The 20,386-nt window shown below is 36.3% G+C and overlaps 1 protein-coding gene across 1 annotated transcript in view; it reads left to right on the forward strand.

The window, feature by feature from the left end:
- Positions 1–401: 401 nt before the first annotated feature.
- LOC116164881 (spermatogenesis-associated protein 13-like) overlaps positions 402–20,386 on the forward strand; it is a 96,831-nt gene continuing 76,846 nt past the window's right edge. The window contains exon 1 of the mRNA XM_031479127.1: positions 402–691. Within this exon, the coding sequence (XP_031334987.1) occupies positions 546–691 (146 nt within the window). The 5' untranslated portion in view covers positions 402–545. The remainder of the gene's footprint in view (positions 692–20,386) is intronic.

The raw sequence follows: 20,386 nt of genomic DNA on the forward strand, positions 1-20,386 counted from the left end.
TCGCATTTCCTGTTATAAATAAAAAAATTGGATTATAAAATAATTAGTGTGATTGGTTGGTGTAGCTTTAGCAATCTGAAAAAGGTCACGTAAAGCGCGTTTATCAAAATTCAACAACATACGTCCCATTATCTGCTCTACGTTTCGTATTCTTGGTAGCCTCCAAGAATATTAAATACAAAAACGTTATACAAAGACAAAAAAGCAATTTAAGATGAAGCAAAAAAAAAACTGTAGCAGGTAACGATAAAGTCCACGCTTAGCATGGCATCCCGGTGAATACCCACCTTTTATTCAGTCGACGATGTGCGCAGAACATTGAGCTTTATGAAAGAGTTGTTTAGGCCGATGAACTACCAGCTGCTGCTACTGAAATTGCCAATATTAGTCGGCTGCTGGCTCGGGCACTCGTCTTGCGTGCTGAATTCTGTTTTCTCGTGTTGTTCCACGCCGTTCCGCGTTCGTTGAAGTGTTGAACGATTACGTAAAAATAACGTGAATTTGATTGTTCAATCGAATTGTCATTAATTAAAATGTAGACCAGAATGCTTTCGAAGGATAGAGTTAGGCATACATGGCACTTTTCGTCAATGGATTGTTTATCAACAGAGATTTGTATACCAACAACTTCTTGGGATACGTCCTATGCATGCCTCGAGGATTTTCGAAACAGTCACAATTCCAAAATACTGTAAGTTATGCAGCAATCGATTCTATTCATGAATAAATGAACTGGTGGAGTAGAAACGGTATTGGTTGAGTACCTTACCTACCTACCTACCTAAAAAGTTTTACATGTTTCTGTGTCAACGTGCTGTGGTTGTTATTACTTAATACTTATCAGACACGCAAATGCTATAAAATGCAAGGTCTACACGGTGTAATGTAATCCATAGGTTTATTTAAAATGATGAGCAAACTACTTTCCATTCCACAATAAAGCCCAATGCTACGTTTTCCCGGAACTTCATTTAAACAATATTGCTGTAGGTACTGGAGCGAGTCATTTTACTTACATCTTCATTACCTAATTTATTAATGAAATTCTATTAGTGACAATTACAGTGAACTGAACATATAATTGTTCTTGCTTTGATTATAGAGAAAGGTCAAGTTGTGGAATTTTAATTTTAAAACATGTAGTTAATGGTGTCGATAATCGTTTGTTGGGAAATTCATAGTGTAATAATAAAACAAAGAATGTCGATGTCGACATTATTTTAGTGAAAAAATCGTTCCTTCCTCATTGTAAAAGCACTTATGAATCGGCAAGTTATTGTAATAACGTGATAGGTTTTATCACACAGTATATGGTGTGTAACTGGTATCTTGTAACTGTACATTTACGAGGGTTGTATTGAAATAATTCTGCTCATTTTATGTTTTTATTTTTCATTCCCAATCGAAAAGTATCGTTTTCGCATTAATAATAATGAGAGTGAAAAGTCGTAATTAGCGTAGTGGTATGTAAAATAACTATAACGTTGAACCATTGAATAAAGATTCAGATTTATTATTCAATGCGAATACCTAGCAGGATGAATTCGTCAATTGTCAATTCTCTGGAACCTTTTTTTTATTTGTGTGAAGAGAGCAAAATGAAAGAATTCTAGCTAGAGCATGAAAATCAAATACCTGTTCACTAGAGTTTGCTGTTATTCTCACTGCGAATCCACTAATTTTTTTTCATTTCAAGAAATCATTGCAGATTGAAGATGTAACACCCGCGTGAAGTTAGCCCCCCCCCCCCTATTTCATTCGATTTCACCTCCCTAAAAAAGAAATTAAGAAAATAAATAGGGGAGGGTACCTACACTCCCATTATATCGCATGTCACTAAATGAATTTGCACTGATCGATTTTAGTTTGTCACGTTTATTTCGTTAGTACTGGAAATTTGTGACAATATTTATTTTATTAAGTTTTGGAAATTTATTTGTAAAAATGTAACTTTTAATCTCACTTTGGCTGGCTACCTTTAGGGATGGTGCTACAACTGGGAGCGTTGGTAGAGCAGCCTTGGCTGAAACCCCGCCCACTCAAAAATAAAGCCCAAAATAAATAAAGGATTAAAACGAGGATTAAAAAATTAATGAATTCTCTACAAAACGTATTGTAAAAGCTTCGGTTGGGCGTGTGCGACGCACAAACAGAAAACATGGAGCATGTTTGTAAAGGTTCAGAATTTCAGACATATCAACCGATTGGTCGTTCATAATTGGATTAGATAGATTACTCTGGACGTTGCATTTCTCTCTGCCCTGAGATAATATTTAACCTGTTCATTTATCGAAAAACCGCGACTATAGGGTCAAGAACCGCAAATATGGAGGGACTGTCATCCACATGGCCGCCTTCCTTAGGGCAAAAAACAAGCCCTCCCCCTCCACGGAGCGACGTGCTCTCGCGAGGTACCCCCTACAAATAAGTACCATGTTAACAAGAAAACTGTAATATACTTGTTTTTTTGTGACGATGCAATAGTCATAAGCGCCAGTTAATAATATCTGAAATCGTGTGGAGTAAATTCAACCATACTCGCCCCAGGAAGATTTGGCTCTAAGAAAACTCGTCCCTCACTCTCGTAAAGACTATTTCGCAGAAAAGAATTTTCCAGGGTATCCTTGGGGCGAATTTTCCAGAACGAATCTTCCTGCAACCATCAGTTTACCTTCAATTTTGTACAAACATTGTGAATTTGTACCGAACCACAGGAACTAAGAAATTTACTTTTCTTTTTTACATTTAATTTTTGCCTTTTTGGACATGTCTGTGTTCTGTATTTTGTAATCTTTTAACATCTTTGTCAACGTTTTAATTTAACAGTAATGGTTTATAAATCTAGTCTAATTAATGTTGTGATCACCAGTACTCCGACCAATATATAAATTGTAAGTTCTCGTTATCCATAGTATGGAATAATCTCATTACCATTTTTAGTTTCTGATGAAGGTTGCAAACTTGCGACGTCAACCGAAATATATTAAATTTATAAAATAACGCTCTTTCATCTTGGCTTACTACCTTTTATGCCGACTGGACCCCCATCTCTTAACCACCTAATATTAGTTACCTAGTGCTGAGAGGGATATAGTGTAGATGTGCAGGCTCTAGTCTATTTTGAGTTAGATTACTCGTGAGATCGATAATTTTAAGCTTTGTTAATAAAATACTGATCTGTATGACTAAAAATGCGATTTCATCATGCATATGCTGATTTACAACTTGTTATTATTTTTTTTGCAATGAAACTGTATTGGTTTACGAAAAAATTCGAAAACAGTTATTATTAAAAAGAGTTTTTGGGAAAATGGACAGAAAGCGGTTTTTGAAACGGTGTCCTTCTGTTTATCTTGTTAGCACGAGTCCGTTCGTTCCCAAACTACTTAGTTATTACTGGTAAATGAAATTTGATCTGCTCTTATACGACAAACCTTCCCAATTCACCCATCCGTATATGAAATAAACTGTTTCAAACAAATATAGACAACGAGCGACAAACGCAGACGGACGAACAGAAAGTTTAAATTACCAAAATTTAATCAGTTAGGCTCTTGTCCATTGTCTAACTATTAGTGAAAAGTGAAAACAGAATTTTAAAATTTAAAACCGTTTGTGAGTTATCACGTATACAGACGGCTTACGTTGCCGCTATTTTATAATTTCACTAGAACTGTTCTAGTATTTTCACTGTATGTAATGTAGATAATAGAGCGGGTACTGTAAGTATACAGCGTGTTGCATCGACAGGCGGGACATAAGAAATCCCTCGAGAAATCCCATGTAAATTTGAAGGAGGTTAACTATTGGTTTCCCCGAGGGTTACCCTAACTATTTTAGAGGAAAAATGTATTTAGGTTGTTTGAAGAGCATTAAAATTCCCATCTAAAAGAATAGCTTTCGATGTTTTTGGTTAACGCCTTAACGAGATATTGCCAAAAATATATTTTGTAATTTCTCCTTTCCTATCGCCCCGTATGTATAGGGAACAATTGCGGTAAAGGTTGATTGTCAAATGAAGTTGTCATACTGAAATTTAATGCTTTATTTCTATTATTAGTCATGGATTACACGACTGAAGAGAAAATATTGATGATTAAATAGAATTATCAAGGGAATAGTTATCGACCAGTATCAGACATTACAAAATAATTTTGGCAAGATCTCGTTATGGGGTTAATCAAAAACATCGAAAGTTATTCTTTTAGATGCGGATTTTAAAGCTCTTCAAACTCGTCTTCAAATAACCTAAACTCTAAAAGAATTAGGGAAGCCAATAATTAATCTCCTTTAAATTTACATGGGATTTCATATATGTCCCGCCTGTCGAATCAACACGCTGTATAATTTTAATATTTACATTCTTAAATCCTGTGGACATAAGTTTTAAAACTCTTAGTGCTTTATAAATTTGAATTTCAGTTAGTTCGCTGTTTTGTTTATTTATTAAAAAGGAAAGTTTGAATGTGAGAGATACATAAAGTAGTATTTTGTGGGTTAAACCCGAGGTTAAAACCCAAGGGTTTAAACCTTTTTATTCGCTTGAATTAAGCACGCATCTAGTACTGCGGGCCACGAGGCGGGCCATGATCAATGTAACCACCACGAGCTACTAAAAGAATAAATACAGATTTAATTGCCCCTAACTTTTGTCACTGAGCAATGGCTCTTACTCAATTCGAAAAAAATGGTTGCCGAATTACAAGTAAGTTTTTCCTGCTAAAAATGTATTTAACCAATAAGAGACACCGCCAATTCTTCCGAAGGCATGTTTTCAAGCGATACGATGTCGAAGAGTGAACTAAAAGACGTTAATCGACTTTGCAAGAAAACGCGTATTATACTGCAAACGTTGCTGTTCGGCAGTTTAAAAGGATCAGATTATTGGGATTACGGCTAAAATTTCTGCTTTGTGGACACTACTTTGACTCCTGCGCTACGAATTCTGTAAAGGAGACAACTTTAAAGCATGTTTGGATAAGTGGAAAACATGTTGGAATGCTTTCGCCGACAACATCAATTTAGATCGTAAGTTTAAATTTTTGTGTACAATATTGGATTTTTCGAACTAAAGCAGAAAGTGGTTCTTGAGATTTACATTTTGAACACACGAATTCGGTTTATTATTTTTTAATCAAAAGGGAAATAATAATAATCTGCAAATTTCCAGTCCACCTAACTCCTTTGACTCAAAGTAGGTATAATGCAGTGCAATTCATACTTATACAAGTTGGTTTTATGGAAGGTTGTTGCCTCACAAAAGACCTTAATAATTCTACAAGAATAATATTGTTCTATACTTTACAGTTTACACATTGCACTTTAAATATGAATCGAGCGTATTTGTGAATATATACGTTACTGGTCATGAGCTTATAATGAAATTATGGGCCTCTAATGATAACGTATGGTTCCGTGGTATTTATCGAAATTTCAGGGCAATTACAAATTCAATGTGATACCAATCCGAATTCATTTTGTCATTAGCAGAATCGCGTCCAGTCGCAACTCAATTTATGTTGCCTTCGCCTCCCGTTCTATTTATACACAATGGCACACAGGAAGAAGGCATTAAGTGCAAAAGGAGAGGATTAGTTGCGATTTAATTAGAGCCATTAATTATAAGTTGTACAATTCCAGACGAGCTTTCAGGAGCAGAACTAGAAATAATTCGATCAACCACTTTAATGGATTAAGTTGTTACCATACTGATCAATGTATATTAAACAATGGTATCGTATAAGGTAGGAATGATTAATGAAATTGTCTCGGAAATTGTTCAACAAGAATTTTCTTACTTTGGTTGATACATGGCTAACTAAAATTATTTTTTTGTCGAACTGAATTGTGTATTGATATTTTTATAGGTTTCGGTGACTAAGCAAACTATGTTCTGTGGTGCAATTATATCATGGGCGCGTTCATAAGACACAACTGTTGTGGAACAGTTATCGATACGTCTTATAATTACGTCGCTACTTTTACGCTCTTTACGGAGCAGTCGGCCATTTTTAGTAGGGCTACATATGTCAAAGTAGGGAACGTGACATAAGACCCCAACTGTTACCGATACGCTACGAGGTAGCGTAGCGGTAACTGTTGTGTCTTATGAACGAGCCCAATGTTTCAGTTTTAGATGTAATGTCATTTTGGCCGTGATTCATAAGCATTAATGATTGAAGGCTGATCATTATCGGTGCAGTGGGTTTAATAGTATTATGAAGGTGACCAAAAATGAATCTAGTCGATTAGGAAACAAAGAACGTACCATTTTTTGGAAAATGATATACTCTAAGTATTTTTTTCAGTTTGTTCTCATACATACGCAATCCCATAGAAGTGCTTCCATCAATTTTATGACAGAGGGTCGCTGCAACTAGTGTTACTGATAGAGGTTAACACCCCTAACGTTTTCGTTTGAATGAAACCTTTACTATAACATTTTACTGATTTCTAATTAAGTTATTTATCCGACGGCTAGCTCTTTTATCATTTATTTAATTATCCTCACCATGGTTTCAATGGTTTAAGGAAGATTCACTTTTCCCTTTTCTCTTGAAAATCATACTTTTAATTTCCTTGATAGTATATTCATAACTGGGATTACGTTTACTTTGAAGTTTGATCAATAAATTTGAAATCGTGATCACCCATTTCCCTATTACTACACTACTGTTTGCTGAATTAAAAAATACATTTTCCTTTTTTCGCAACTACACCTTACGACTAATAAATTAGAATCCCAAGTCCTAAGAAAGTTCTAACTGACTAAATTAAATCGCAACTTAAAAGGGAAAATATATAAAAATAAATAATAACCAATCACTTTTGGGTACAAGGACCCTATTCAGATAATATTTGTAATGATTTATTCTCAAGTTTAGCTTTTGCGTAAGCGCGCGCAAGTTGCGAGTAGGAATATTTTCACGTTGGCCGAAAGAGACTGTTTCTTTCAACATGCCGGTGAAGCGGAAGTGTCATAATTCTAATGATCTAATTGCATAAATTATTTATTAGTGACTTTTGTAATCGACCTTTTTCGTTGTGCTCAGTATTTGCGGTAGTTAAAGCAAGCTGAAGCACTTATTTCCACTGTTGGGAGGATTTGTAGATTTCGACAAGTAAGTGATAACGCCATTTTGCTAACTCATTCGTTATCTTGGTGCCTTTTCTTTTTAGACATCCAATATCCGACGGTTGAGTCGACGTAATTTAATAATTGTTAGTATCTTTATTCGTATTAATTGGTTTCTACGCCCTCTCATCTAACTTTGAGGTAGGTGCGATTTGGTTTTTAAAGACGGTTCCGGGTACCCCTCGCTAAATAATACCAACCCAACTCGAGGATGTTAAGACTTCAAGGGGGGTTCCCGTGCGAAGATATCAATTTCAATTGGGCGCAATACCTATATGTCGATTTTATCAGGGAAATAACGGCCAACTTGAAGCCATTTTAACGCTATCAAGATGGTCGGTGTCTTCGCTACAACCGTCGTCTCATGTTGCGAGACGCAACAGTTTTAAGAGGGAGGCAGTGTAGTGAAGATTCTGGAAATCCCAATAGCCATCGAAGCTCCATGAAAGATTAGTCGTCGGCGTTTTTGTCCTAAACCTTTCGAAAGCGTTCTTGAGCGCTCGAGAACATTCTAGAAAAAATGTTCTTTGCTATATAAGCAAATCGAATTCTATTTCGAGTCAGTTGCAACATCGATGGGTGTATTGATAAATTACAATTATTGTTATTAATCCATTTCGAGACTGTTATAAATTTATTGTTAGTTAATTGTAAATAAATCAATAATCAAAAGTACGTTACAGTATATGGTAAACGAAATGTATCGTACTATTGTAAATTTTCACAATATACAGGATGTTCCATTTAATTCCGAGGTCATACCTCGCACTTGAGACATCCTGTATATAAAATCGTTAATGCAAAAAACTATAGTATAACCGATATTATAAGAGAATTTGTCCCTTTCATTGTGAAGGCACTGCAATATTATTTGTTGATATACTATTTCCCCATCCACTTAGGCCACTATGTTATGAATCTACCTTAAAATGTATAGAAGTTCTTTCAGAAACTTATAAAAAGACCTTCATTCAACCTAACGTAAAGTGGGTTATTTTCGATTCATTTTCAACCTGGAAACCGATCAAACTTCCGATACGAAATTGGCTGTGACTGCAGGAAAGGATTTCTTATCGAAAATTTGCATAAAAGTTTCTTGTTTCGAAGTCTATATAACTGTAACAACGAAAGGCAAACTTTTGGGTTTATTCACATGATTAATGTTGAGATACTTTTTGAAATCGCGTTTGACATTATTGGTTTTAGTATCAAACTGAAAGTTCCTTCTCTTTTGAATGTAATTTCGTGGATATTATATTTACTTATTCACTACAAACGAAGAGAAATGAAATTGTAAACACGCTCTTCCCTTAATACACGTGCAGGGGTTTTAAATGTATGCTGTGTTCCTTTTCAGTAATACTGAACAATCGTGTAACCTACGACTATTTTCGCTAGTTAGGGTCGTGATGTATATATAGGTATAGGTCTTGGTTCAGTTTGAATAAATTTCATACGGATACCGTATCCGTATGAAATTTATTCAAACTGAACCAAGACCTATACCTATATATAAGGTTTGGCTGTCAACAAAAAATGTGTGTAATATTGTGATTTAATTTATGAATAAAATCGTAAGATCCTAGCAGGTCCTCGTAGAAATGTTGAAATTGCGTTACATCGGACAGAGTCGAAAATAGGGTCCCGGTAGCAGCATTCAAAGAAGGTATTATATACGTACCAATTTCGTTGGAGAAACGCAAAACCACATTACCTAGATTAGATAAGTATAAAAATGCGCAGTGGCCGATTGTGTTGAAATTTGATGTACGGGTACTTTGGACACGTTATTGATTTTCAGGAAGCTGGTTCAACATCAGGAACAAAAGTTGTAGGACTTCGAGTGAACAGGAAAAACTGCGGGCTCAATATAATAGAAATCAACATATTTCATCGTCATATTAGTTTATTTTTTGATTTGCACGATAATTACTAACCTAAATGTAATGCTATTTGGTATGGTTGGAAAGCATTTTTTCAGAGCTACCCAACGACGTATCACACATGAGCCTGCACTACGACTACGAAAGTGTAATTATGACAGGGAGGGATAAGTCCTAACTAACTAACTAACCTCTTTGGTGTATGAATAAATACATCCCAAACTTCAAGCATTATGTATGAAAATGAGTGTCGACGAATAACATTCTACAAGCATTTGTCACAACTTCTTGACATCATGAATTAAATTAACATAATCCGTCGCCCTCTTCTTATCATACCGATGCAATTAAAAACGAAAACCATGAGATTTCGCCAGAACATCACTAATTCGTTTTAGTTTGCCATTCGCAATGTGTTTTCAAGGGTAGAAACGTGTAAAGTGCGTCATAAAAAAGTGCGCTCCAAAATTATGAGCTTATGGATTAATTGCTTGAAAATTCAATTAAATGCAAATTAGTTCAGACTGTTTGCGCACTTGTAGTAAAGGCATAAATTTTAAAAATGAGATTTTCGGTGCGACTTACGAAATTCAATAGAAATGTCGGCGAGAGCTTTAATTGGAATTTACGTTTGCTCGCGAGCGTTTAATAATAAATTAATAACGTTATTTTATAAAATTTATTTTTGCAGTTTTTTTTAATACTTTCCATCCTAAAAGTAGGTTAATTCTCGAGGGATTTGGATTCGATCGGCGGTATAAGCGGAAATAATCTTCTTACAGATTTTCTCGATTCATTTCCGTTATAACTCCTAATTCGTAAAAGGATAACGTAAACAACATCAAATCATTTACACCGAAATAGATATAAATGTTATTTAACTTCGTCCAATTTGTTGACGATATTATAGACACCGATCCTTTAACAACCTCTAGCCGACTATCTAGTGGTAGCAAGAGGTCTATAAAATTTCTAATAACCACGAAACATATTCCTCGGGAGTAAAAATTAACAAGATACGAAGAATAGTATACGATTTTCAGTATTAGGGGAATTTTTGCCATTCAACATTCGGAAACCAGACCTGATTCTTGAACTCGTAGAAATCGATTGGTGAAGGGTTTGACATCGCTGTCTTTTTTCCTTTTCGAGTTCGACGAGGGACAGACAGACAGACAGACGGACAAAACCTTCACATACCTATAGGTGACGACACAGTTGCAGTGGCTCGAGTTGCATGGTGTAACCCATTTTAAAAATTTAGGTCCAGTCTAAATACTCATTTCGTTTCGTTAAACCATGGATTATCGTATAGGTAGTTAATTAATGGTTAAACCGAAAATGACTAGCCTGTACAAATGATGGTTTTAAGTACTTCCATGTCTCCCTTAAAGGAAATTAATTTCATGTTTCCTAAACTGAAATTCTACTTGTTTCTCTAATAAAAGCAAAATCACGTTAAGTGTTGTAAACACTCTCGTTTCATCCAGAATGATGTAAGCACTTAGACAGGTCGCAACAATCCCTTAAATTGGAGATGGCTGCCAACTAAAACTTGTACGTTCATTTCAGATAGCCGAAGGCATCACCAAAAACATATAATACAATTCTGCTACGCTTAATCATATGTAATTAATCGGAAAATTCGAGCAAGTTACTGACAGTTACCATATACTTATGAGTCAACTTTACACATACTTACTCACTCAGGGTATTTCATTTGTAAAAAAAACTGCAGTTTCTCAAACTGCCATAAAAATGTGAAAAAAACTCAAAAACCAAACTTATCCCGCACTCACTAATATATGTTTTTTTTTGTTGCAGGTAAGTCCATGTCCATGCCGTTATCTACTAAATGTCAATACGACTGGTAAGTTGTACCCAGGTATGTAATATAATGAAAGTAAGTTCCTTTTACCTCTCTTTTTCAATAGTAGAAACCTTAACTCGGAGGCGATGTCGTTAAACGTACATAAATAATTCCGTTCAACGAATATACGAAAGAAGTATCTTGCTTTATCAACACAATTTCTATTTCATGTTACCATTGAATAAAAACCATTTTGGGATACGATGTTATATCTTAGTTATACAGGGTGATTCCTATAGTACCTGCCACCGTTTGGGAGCGTGTAGGTGGTGCGTAGGGGAGTATTTTGATATAGGACACTTGGGGTCGGAAATCTAAAATAAGGGTGCCAGAGCCAAATTTACCTTCTGGAATTTCGCGCCTGTAGGTAGGCAACCCAACCGGCCGGCGGTGCACACGGAGCGATCTCAGGCGGCGATGTGTGGCTGACACTTGATCAGAATTTTGTTTAAACCCACGAAATCCCGTCTGCAACGACGCGTATCAAGTGAATAAACACTATGGCACGTTTTACTAACACGGAATACGCGGACATGCACTTCATGTACGGATTGGCAAATGGTAACGCACGAGCTGCACGACGAGCGTACGCTGAGCGGTATCCAAACCGTCAGTTACCCTGCAGACAGGTCTTTCAAGAAGTTCACTTCCGACTGTGCGAGACAGGGCAATTGCAGGTAAGCTGACGGAGGCTTAACTTTACACACAGATTCGTGATGCACATCGATACTTGGGTCATTTAAGCACCCATTTCGAAAAGTTTGTTTGTTTACACCGACCTCCTCCTATTTCGCAGCCCACTAGCGCCCGTGATCGCGATCGCCCGTTGGTAAATGCCTTAGAGGAGGATGTGTTGGAACGTTTCGAGGCAAACCCGCGTACTAGCACTCGACTTGTAGCAGATCAGGTGGGTTGTAGTCAACACACAGTGTGGAACATCGCCAACAACAACAACTTACACCCCTATAAGTTTAAGAAAGTGCAAGAGTTACGGCCGGGTGACCATGAAAGGAGGCTGGAATTCTGCAACTTAGTCGTCCAGGAGGAAGAAGCTAATCCGAACTTTCTGAGGAGCGTGCTAGTTACTGACGAGAAAGGATTCTCAAGAGAGGGGACCTTCAATCCTCGTAACAGCCACTACTGGGCGGAGCACAATCCTCATGAAACGTTTACGCGAGGATACCAGGACAAGTTTTCTTTAAACGTTTGGGCTGGCATCCTGGGGGACAACCTACTGGGGCCTTACATCCTCCCTCCGCGTCTAAATGCCCATAATTACCTGATTTTCCTGCGCGAGGTGCTACCAGAACTTTTAATGGATGTTCCAGTGAACTTGTACTGGGACCACTGGTTCCAGCACGATGGGTGCCCTGCTCACTACGGGCGGCAGGTGAGGGAACACTTGGACCAAACCTATCCGGACAGATGGATCGGCCGTGGAGGTGCGGTGGAGTGGCCTGCCCGCTCGCCCGACATCACCCCATTAGATTTTTACTTGTGGGGTGTGATGGAAGCGCACGTCTACGAGACTCCCGTCGAATCCGAAGAGGACTTAATTGCGCGCGTCGTCATGGCCGGAGAGGCTGTTCGCCAGGACATAGGAGTCTTCACGCGAGTTCGAGGGGAGTGGTTGGCTAGATGTAGGAAGTGCATTGAGAACAACGGTGGCCACGTTGAACACTTGTAAACGTTATTGCTTTTGACTGTCGTTTTCCCTCCTTCCCTCCCATGTCGCTTCCTCGCGCTAACTCGCTCTGCATCGCTCCGCGCGAAACGTCGGTCGGTTGGGTTGCCTACATACAGGCGTGAAATTCCAGAAGATAAATTTGGTTCTGGCGCCCTTATTTTGGATTTCCGAACCCAAGTGTCCTATATGAAAAGACTTTCCCTAGGCACCCCCTATACGCTCCCAAACGGTGGCAGGTACTATAGGAATCACCCTGTATATGATTTTATGTGCAGTTTAGTAGTAAAACTACCCTTTGTGCATATTTTAAGCATGAAAATGAATTATCTTTTGTGCTGGAGTCTGTATATGCGCGAGATGGAAGCTGAATTATAACTTAAACTTTATAAACTGTTTTTCTGTTGACATTCCGTGGTTAGCGATTGAGTATTTGCAAGGTCATGCCTTATCACATAATTAAAATAATGTATCTAGGTGCTAGTTGCTAATCCTAGTCTGCTACATAAATAATAATTAATATGCCAACATAAAACGGATTATGTCTACAGTAAGGACAGATGCCATTTAATTAAAAGTTCAGATAGTTGGCATTGTTGGCAATAATTGTTGCCACACTGTATACCGATTGGGTTACAGATGGAATGGAAGAGTGGATCAGTAATTCTGAAGATTTCTCAGGTTCGTGATGTAAATTCGTATCGTTGTTTCTTCGTCTTGAATATTGAAGTACTTTTGGAACTTATCTTTTGTACTTTACTTCAAGCTAGCTCAGGTAAAAATAGTTTAAGAGTAGGAAAGAATTTAGTTCATTTCTATTTCACTGATGAAATTGTCAATAATTTGTAATCAAAATTTGGAAAGATACTGATTTAGAAATTTACACTCCAATATGTTTTGGAGAGCTGATGTAATTCGCATTTAGGCCTCTCTTTGACCAAACTCTTTTTACTTTCCCTTGTAGATTAGCAAAATTCCAGAAAGTTACGTTTAAAAAGTTTTCCATATTTTTTTTAATTTCTTTTTTTATTATAGGAGTAGGTAATAAGAAATGCAATTTGAGGTTATGCTTATATTGAAAACAATGAAAATATAAGCATAACTCCAAATTGGATTTCTTGTTACCTACACTCCTATAATCCAGCAAGTTAATAAAGACTTAAATACATTTATTATTATTAAATGTTGAAATAATGAAAACAAAACTCTGACAACCACTCTAAAAGAGCGGTTCCCTAATTCTAATTGAGATAAACAACTAGAGGAAACCTATTGTTAAATTTAAATGAACAAATCTAAATCTAATAAACGTTCGATATTACGCACACAAACAGATAAGTTAATTTAGTTCACTCTATTTCGCAATCAAACGCAATTAAATGAGACAAAAGGTACTTTTTTAATTGTGGCAATCGCAGCAAGCCGTTAACCTCAGGCGGATTTCACAGGTCTGCTCTCTGGAAGACTTCACTTAGTGGTTTTGGATCCTGGGATGCGTATACTGCTTTCCCTCAATTTTTCTGGATATACTCTTGGTAGAATTTCTCCAAAAAGACAAATTTAAAGCCGTCCCGTAAAATCAACGCAAGCTGGTTATAATACGTCGTAGGCGTGAGAAAACAAAGCGCTGGATTATTCCAATGTTCAATTTCCTAATGGGAAGTTTTATGTTTCAACTATTGCTGCAGTATCTTTTCTAAGTAAGTTTATTATCGCGTTGCTTTTTTCGGCAAAGAATTTTGACAATAAACTTTTTCTCTTGCACTTTGGCGAAAATAAACATTAAAAAAGAAAGAAAGAAGAAAAACAAAAATAGAGAAATAGAAGTGACCAGTCAATACTTTCATCATTTGAAATAATATTTGCTCCTTCCAATCCCAGCTGAATTAATTATACATGTAAGTATCAATTGTTTATACAGGGTTTTTTTTGGGGAGCTTTAGTTAAACGTTTCTGGGAAAGTAAAATAGGTAGGTTTTTGAAAATTTGTACTTAGGAGTTACTCTGAAGACCGAATCGATGTAAAATATTTTCAAAATGGCCACACTTCCGGAAACACCGGAAGTAGCTAGTAACTTCGTTATATTAAATGGTAACCCCTATTTTTTATTGCATGTTTGGATTCTACGTCAAATTTCAGTTCTTTTGATACCCACATATCCATATCTGCCATTTATGGTTTTTAAGTTATTTTGACTTTATGAAAAAAAATGGCGGATGCAGATGGTACCTTGATAATTGCTTACTTGAAAACGGTTACAGTCATGGCAATCTATTTTTATCAGTGCATAGAGAATGAATAGGGCTTTCTTTTAGTGTACTTAAAAAAAATTAAGTTGCATACAACCGCAAACTATGAAGATCCAAATTTAAGAAACTTCAAAGTCCAAAAACTCAGTTTTTTAAATGGAATGACCAATTGCATGAGATAGAGAATCGAAATTGGAATATTTTGATATTACATGTTCCTATAGCTATCTTTAACATTTTCTGATTTATTCCCATTTCATTGAATTGATGCCATTTTTTTGCATTTTCATTTTAGTAGTTGGCCATGATTTTATAACAATCGAATTTTAAACAAATCAAGAAAAGGATTCTTTAATATCATTGATTCTAGTCTAAATAATTCATTAATAAATAAGTCATTTATTAAGGATATAGGACGGAAAATTTTTGAGAAATCTAGACAGAGTCGTTCAACTGAACTTCTTAAACAACGTATAAGTCTAAAAATTCAGAGAGGTAGTGCGATATCTGTTCTAGCAACAATTCCATACAAAAAATGTTTCAACGAAGTTTTTTATATTTTACATTGAATTTATTTTGTTAATCTTGCATTTGCAATTCAATTCGTTTTCTTAAATATTCTCTTGTAAAGCTTTGTATCACTTGTGCTTCAACGGGTGAATTTGAGGATACAACATTTCCAAAATTCATACAATTTCGTTCCAGTGTTCGAATGAATGTACGGCAAGCATGTGCCGCGATTCTGTCCATTTCACCATAAATAACAATTAAATTCCAAAATAGGTGAAACCACTGCGTCATTTTTCGATTTTTGAAAAACTTATGTTAACCTATAACAGTAGGTGACGGATTAGTGTCACTAGAATTGTTTAAAATTCAATTGTTATAAAATCATGGCCGACTACTAAAAAGAAAATTCGAAAAAAATAGTGTCAATTCAATAAAATGGGAATAAGTCAGAAACTGTTAAAGATAGCTATAGGAACATGTATTGTCAAAATATGCCCATTTCCATTCTGTATCTCATGCAATATTAAGAAAATGGTGATTCCATTTAAAAAAAACTGAGTGTTTAGTCTTTGAAGTTTCATAAATTTGGATCTTCATAGGGGCGGTCTTACGCAACTTAACTTTTTTTTTAAGTACACTAAAAGAAAGCTGTATTCATTCTATATGCACTGATAAAAATAGGTTGCCATGACTACAACCGTTTTCAAGTAATCAATTATCAAGGTACCATCTGCATCCGCCATTTTTTTTCTTAAAGTCAAAATAACTTAAAAACCATAAAATGGCAGATATCGACATATGTGTATCAAAAGAACTGAAATTTCACGTAGAATCCAAAAACCCAATAAAAAATTGGGGTTGCTATTTAAAATAACGAAGTTACTATCTACTTCCGGTGTTTCCGGAAGTGAGGCCATTTTGAAAATATTTTACATCGATTCGGCCTTCAGCGTAACTCCTAAGAACAAATTTTCAAAAACCTGCCTATTTTACTTTCCCAGAAACGTTTAACTAAAGCTCCCAAAAAAACACCCTGTATAGGGTGGGCTATCACAAAAGGTAAAAAAGTGAGATTTTAGCCCCGGTTGTTAGAGAATATTGGAGACAAAAGCCGGTACCTACCTTTATATAAAAACACGAGTTTTCATACAATTGATGATCAAATCCATTGTAAAGAGTTTAAAAAGTTATTTTCAGAATTTCTTTTGTAAAGTACAATCGTAAAGTGCTTTTTATGGGAATTTTTCGAAAGAAAAAAATTCCCCTTATGTGATGGTTTTGTCCGTCTGTCTGTTCCTCTCTAACTCGAGAACGAAAAGAGATAGCGATGTCAAACCTTCGACAATCGAGTTCAAGGATCAGTGCCATTGAATATGGGCCGGATCAAAAGTCTGGTTTCCGAATGCGAGCGGAGTGACAAAAAATTCCCCTATACTGAAAATCGTATGCGATTCTTCGTATCTTGTTAGGTTTCGTGTCGCTACAAATGCTATCCACCTTATAAAAGCACCGATACTTTCACAATGTACAGTGTAACATTTCCCAAAATTTGAAATTTAAATCCAACCAGCAAACTATTTGAATTTTACAAAATGCAAATGAGTTTAATGAAAGCAAACAAAACGGACAAAGGAAATTAAATCGAATAGAAGCAACGAATACTTCAAACTTATTAATAATTAGGTACTCAAATTTTTTGTGACGAAAAAACGAATTGATTACCTTCTACGTAATACGATACGGCGAAATTGATTAAATTACTATAATGCAATTCGCAATACTGCGCCATGCAGAATTTCGAATATGAACTGCAAGTGCAACGAACTGGAGTCCTTCGCTCGAACTATTGAGTCGACGGCGGCGTCTCTCCAAAATAACCCGATCATTGCACCCATTGCACGAGAGTATATTGATAAGAAAGCGAAGCGAAAAATGGTAATGATAAGAGAAACATCCCCTCTATTTCCGAGGCATGTGTTCGGGAACGAGTTCGCAAATAATAAAAATTTATGGGAACGTTATTTAACAAAACTTTTTCGAGCATTTAGGAAATTCGAGCTTGCGCAAGCAGCTCGTGCGGATGGGAGATTTAATGATTTTGATGTTGTTAGGAACATGGGAATTAAAAAGAAACGTAATGGTTAAATCGACCTGGGGGAGTAAAAATAAATAAAACTTTTTAATGCATAACAACGCCGAACGGCCGAACGTTGAGCTTTTCAACCGGGCAGCATATTTATTTTGCATATCATGAAATAAATATTATGATGTCATGAGTTTTCTAGCCAAATACTCGCAAACATTTTCAATCGATAGTGTAACGGAATCGTTATACAATGCTTGTGTTGCATTATTTCATCAAAAGACAAACAGTCTCGAAAAATCCTGTACTGCATTGTGAAATTCGCAGCATAGTTCCAATCCGATATTTGGAAGGAATGTTTGAGTTTAGAGCTTTATTACAAAATTAAAAATTGTAATATTTAATTATATTTAATAGTATCCCCTATACAGTATTGAATTTTCCTTGCAATAAGCGGGTTTCATATAAATTTGAAATTTTTTGCTTGTTTGCGTATATTAATTAATCCTGCTTTATAAAATAATACCTAGAAATTTTTGATTTTATGGTACCGTTTTTATTAAATCCCCCCCTCTCCTTCATCCTTTACCTTAAAGTTATATTGTTTTTGGCATCGTACCAAATTCCTACTTGTACTTGTAGTCCAGGCAACGAGTGCTAAAAGGGGGGTGTGCGCGGTATGGCTGGAAGCGGAAGGTTTGACTTCAGGACCTTGTTTGGACCCCTTAGGAGGTAACCATACTCAAAGTCCCCAGGATTCCTACTGGAGCCTTCCCGGGGAGAGGGGCGCAAAGGTCAACATTTTCTGTTTTTCGCTGATATCTTGAAAACGGTGCGTCCTGGAAAAAATTGTTTAAGAGCAAAATCAAAGCCCATAAAATTACAATTTTGATTGTATACACTTTTTCGAAATTCCCAACCGTTTCCGCGATATACGCTCCGGAAGGTCGGAAATTTTTGAAAAATCGGTTTTTACCTCACGTTTTTCATCAAACATTCCTTTATATCCTGCGAACCGATGATCTGAGAAAAAATCCGCCTTCGAAAAAGTTGTAGAGCATTAAATTTCCTTTCCGAAAATATCGCTCCTTCCCAAATTATCGTTTAACCGGTCAAAAGTTACAGCAGTTTTAAAATCCAGCTGCACCGGAAGAAATACTCAACTGTATTTTCTGCAGATGCACGACAGACTGCAGTTCTGTGAGATGTGGGTGCAAAAAGGCCTCCATGCGATGCTCAACCATCTGCCACAATTGCCACGGAAATTGTTTGAATGGGATACCTCTCCAGGAAGAGGAAGAGGGCGAAGAGGACATATACGATGTCGAAATTGTGGATATTTCACCGGAAGACGCTCCACTCGAGGAAGAACAGCCCGCCCCATCCTGCCCGAAGAGACTCAAAAGGTCCACGTCCACAATGTACTAACCTTGCACATCCACTGCTAATGACAGCGAATAATCCATTCTATTATTTAAATTTTATCACGTAATAATATTAATAATTTTTCCTGGATATATTACCCACTTGGATGCCCATTTATTGTCCTTATATCATAAATAGAAGTTAAAATGGAAAATAGCAAGAGTGTAGGTGACAAATCATTGAAATTGTTGCATATAGAAGATGATGAAACATTTCAGGAAATCTTAAAACTGCTGTAACTTTTGACTGGTTACGACAATTTGGAAAGGAGCCATATTTTCGGAAAGGAAATTTAATGTTTTACAACTTTTTCGTCGGCGGCTTTTTTTTCAGATAATCGGTTCACAGGATATAAGGAATGTTTGACGAAACGCGTGGGTAAAAACAATTTTTCAAAAATTTCCGGCCTTCTGGAGCTTATATCGCGGAAACGGTTGGGAATTTCGAAAAAGTGTATACAATCAAAATTGTAGACAATTTTATGAGCTTATTTTGCTCTTAAACAATTTTTTCCTAGACGCACCGTTTTCAAGATATCCTTTGCGCCCCTCTCCCCGGGAAGGCTCCAGTCGGAATCCTGGGGACTTTGAGTATGGTTACCTCCTAAGGGGTCCAAACAAGGTTCATTCCAAATGCGACCGATTCCAAAACTGCAGGTGGAGCCCTAGTTTAAGTGTCAGACGTGATCCAATGATCCATTTGTACAGTTGACAAACTATCTTTACGTTCCGTAACTGAAGACTGTTAGAAATTAGTGTTGCAACTGGTACTTTGTTCCCAAAAAGTATGTAAAGCATGTTATTTCCATCACTCCTCATAAAAAAGTGCAAGTAAGACGATAGTATATTTACTTATTTTATTCTTTCAAGTGTTTTGACATTCCATCCAAATACTACAAGCGCATGCTCGAAAATTGATAAGATTATTGGGTACATTCCCCATGAAAGCCAATTTCTGAATCCTGGAAACTACTATTTTCGCGTTAATAGAGGTTTTAGTTTGAGCATAACATTTGAACAAAATGTTTTTTGAGTTAGTGGTAGTATTTTATTTCACAGTAAAGTAGACATGTTTCTATTGGATATAAGACCAAATATTTTATAAATGGCCTGGAATGGGTGCCTGTGGGAAGATTTTTTTTCACGAGAAAGAATTCCAGAAGTATCCTTAAAAATCGCGGAAGATGTATAAAAATTAGAACAATCCAAAGAATATAAAAGTAAAGAATCGAAAGCATCTGAAGAAATGAAAGATTTTGAAGAACCCGAAGAACGCAAAGAGTCGAATGAACTCAAACAAATAGAATTTTTCCAGAAGAATATTGAGTTTGAAAAATCTAGAGAGCTTAAAATGGTGACGTTCAAATCCGAAGCATATGAAGAATAGAAGGAGATCAACGGATAGAATCTTAACGTTTTGAAGAATCCGAAAAAAAGAGGAATTTAAAAAAATACCAAAGAGTTGAAGAATGTTCTGTTCATATAAAATGATTCAGATTGAACTTTCCGATTGCATAAGGTTCTTGCCCGAACGCAGAATGGAGTAG

This window comes from Photinus pyralis, unplaced genomic scaffold, assembly GCF_008802855.1.
Source record: "Photinus pyralis isolate 1611_PpyrPB1 unplaced genomic scaffold, Ppyr1.3 Ppyr1.4_LG2, whole genome shotgun sequence".
NCBI classification, from domain to species: Eukaryota; Metazoa; Arthropoda; class Insecta; order Coleoptera; family Lampyridae; genus Photinus; species Photinus pyralis.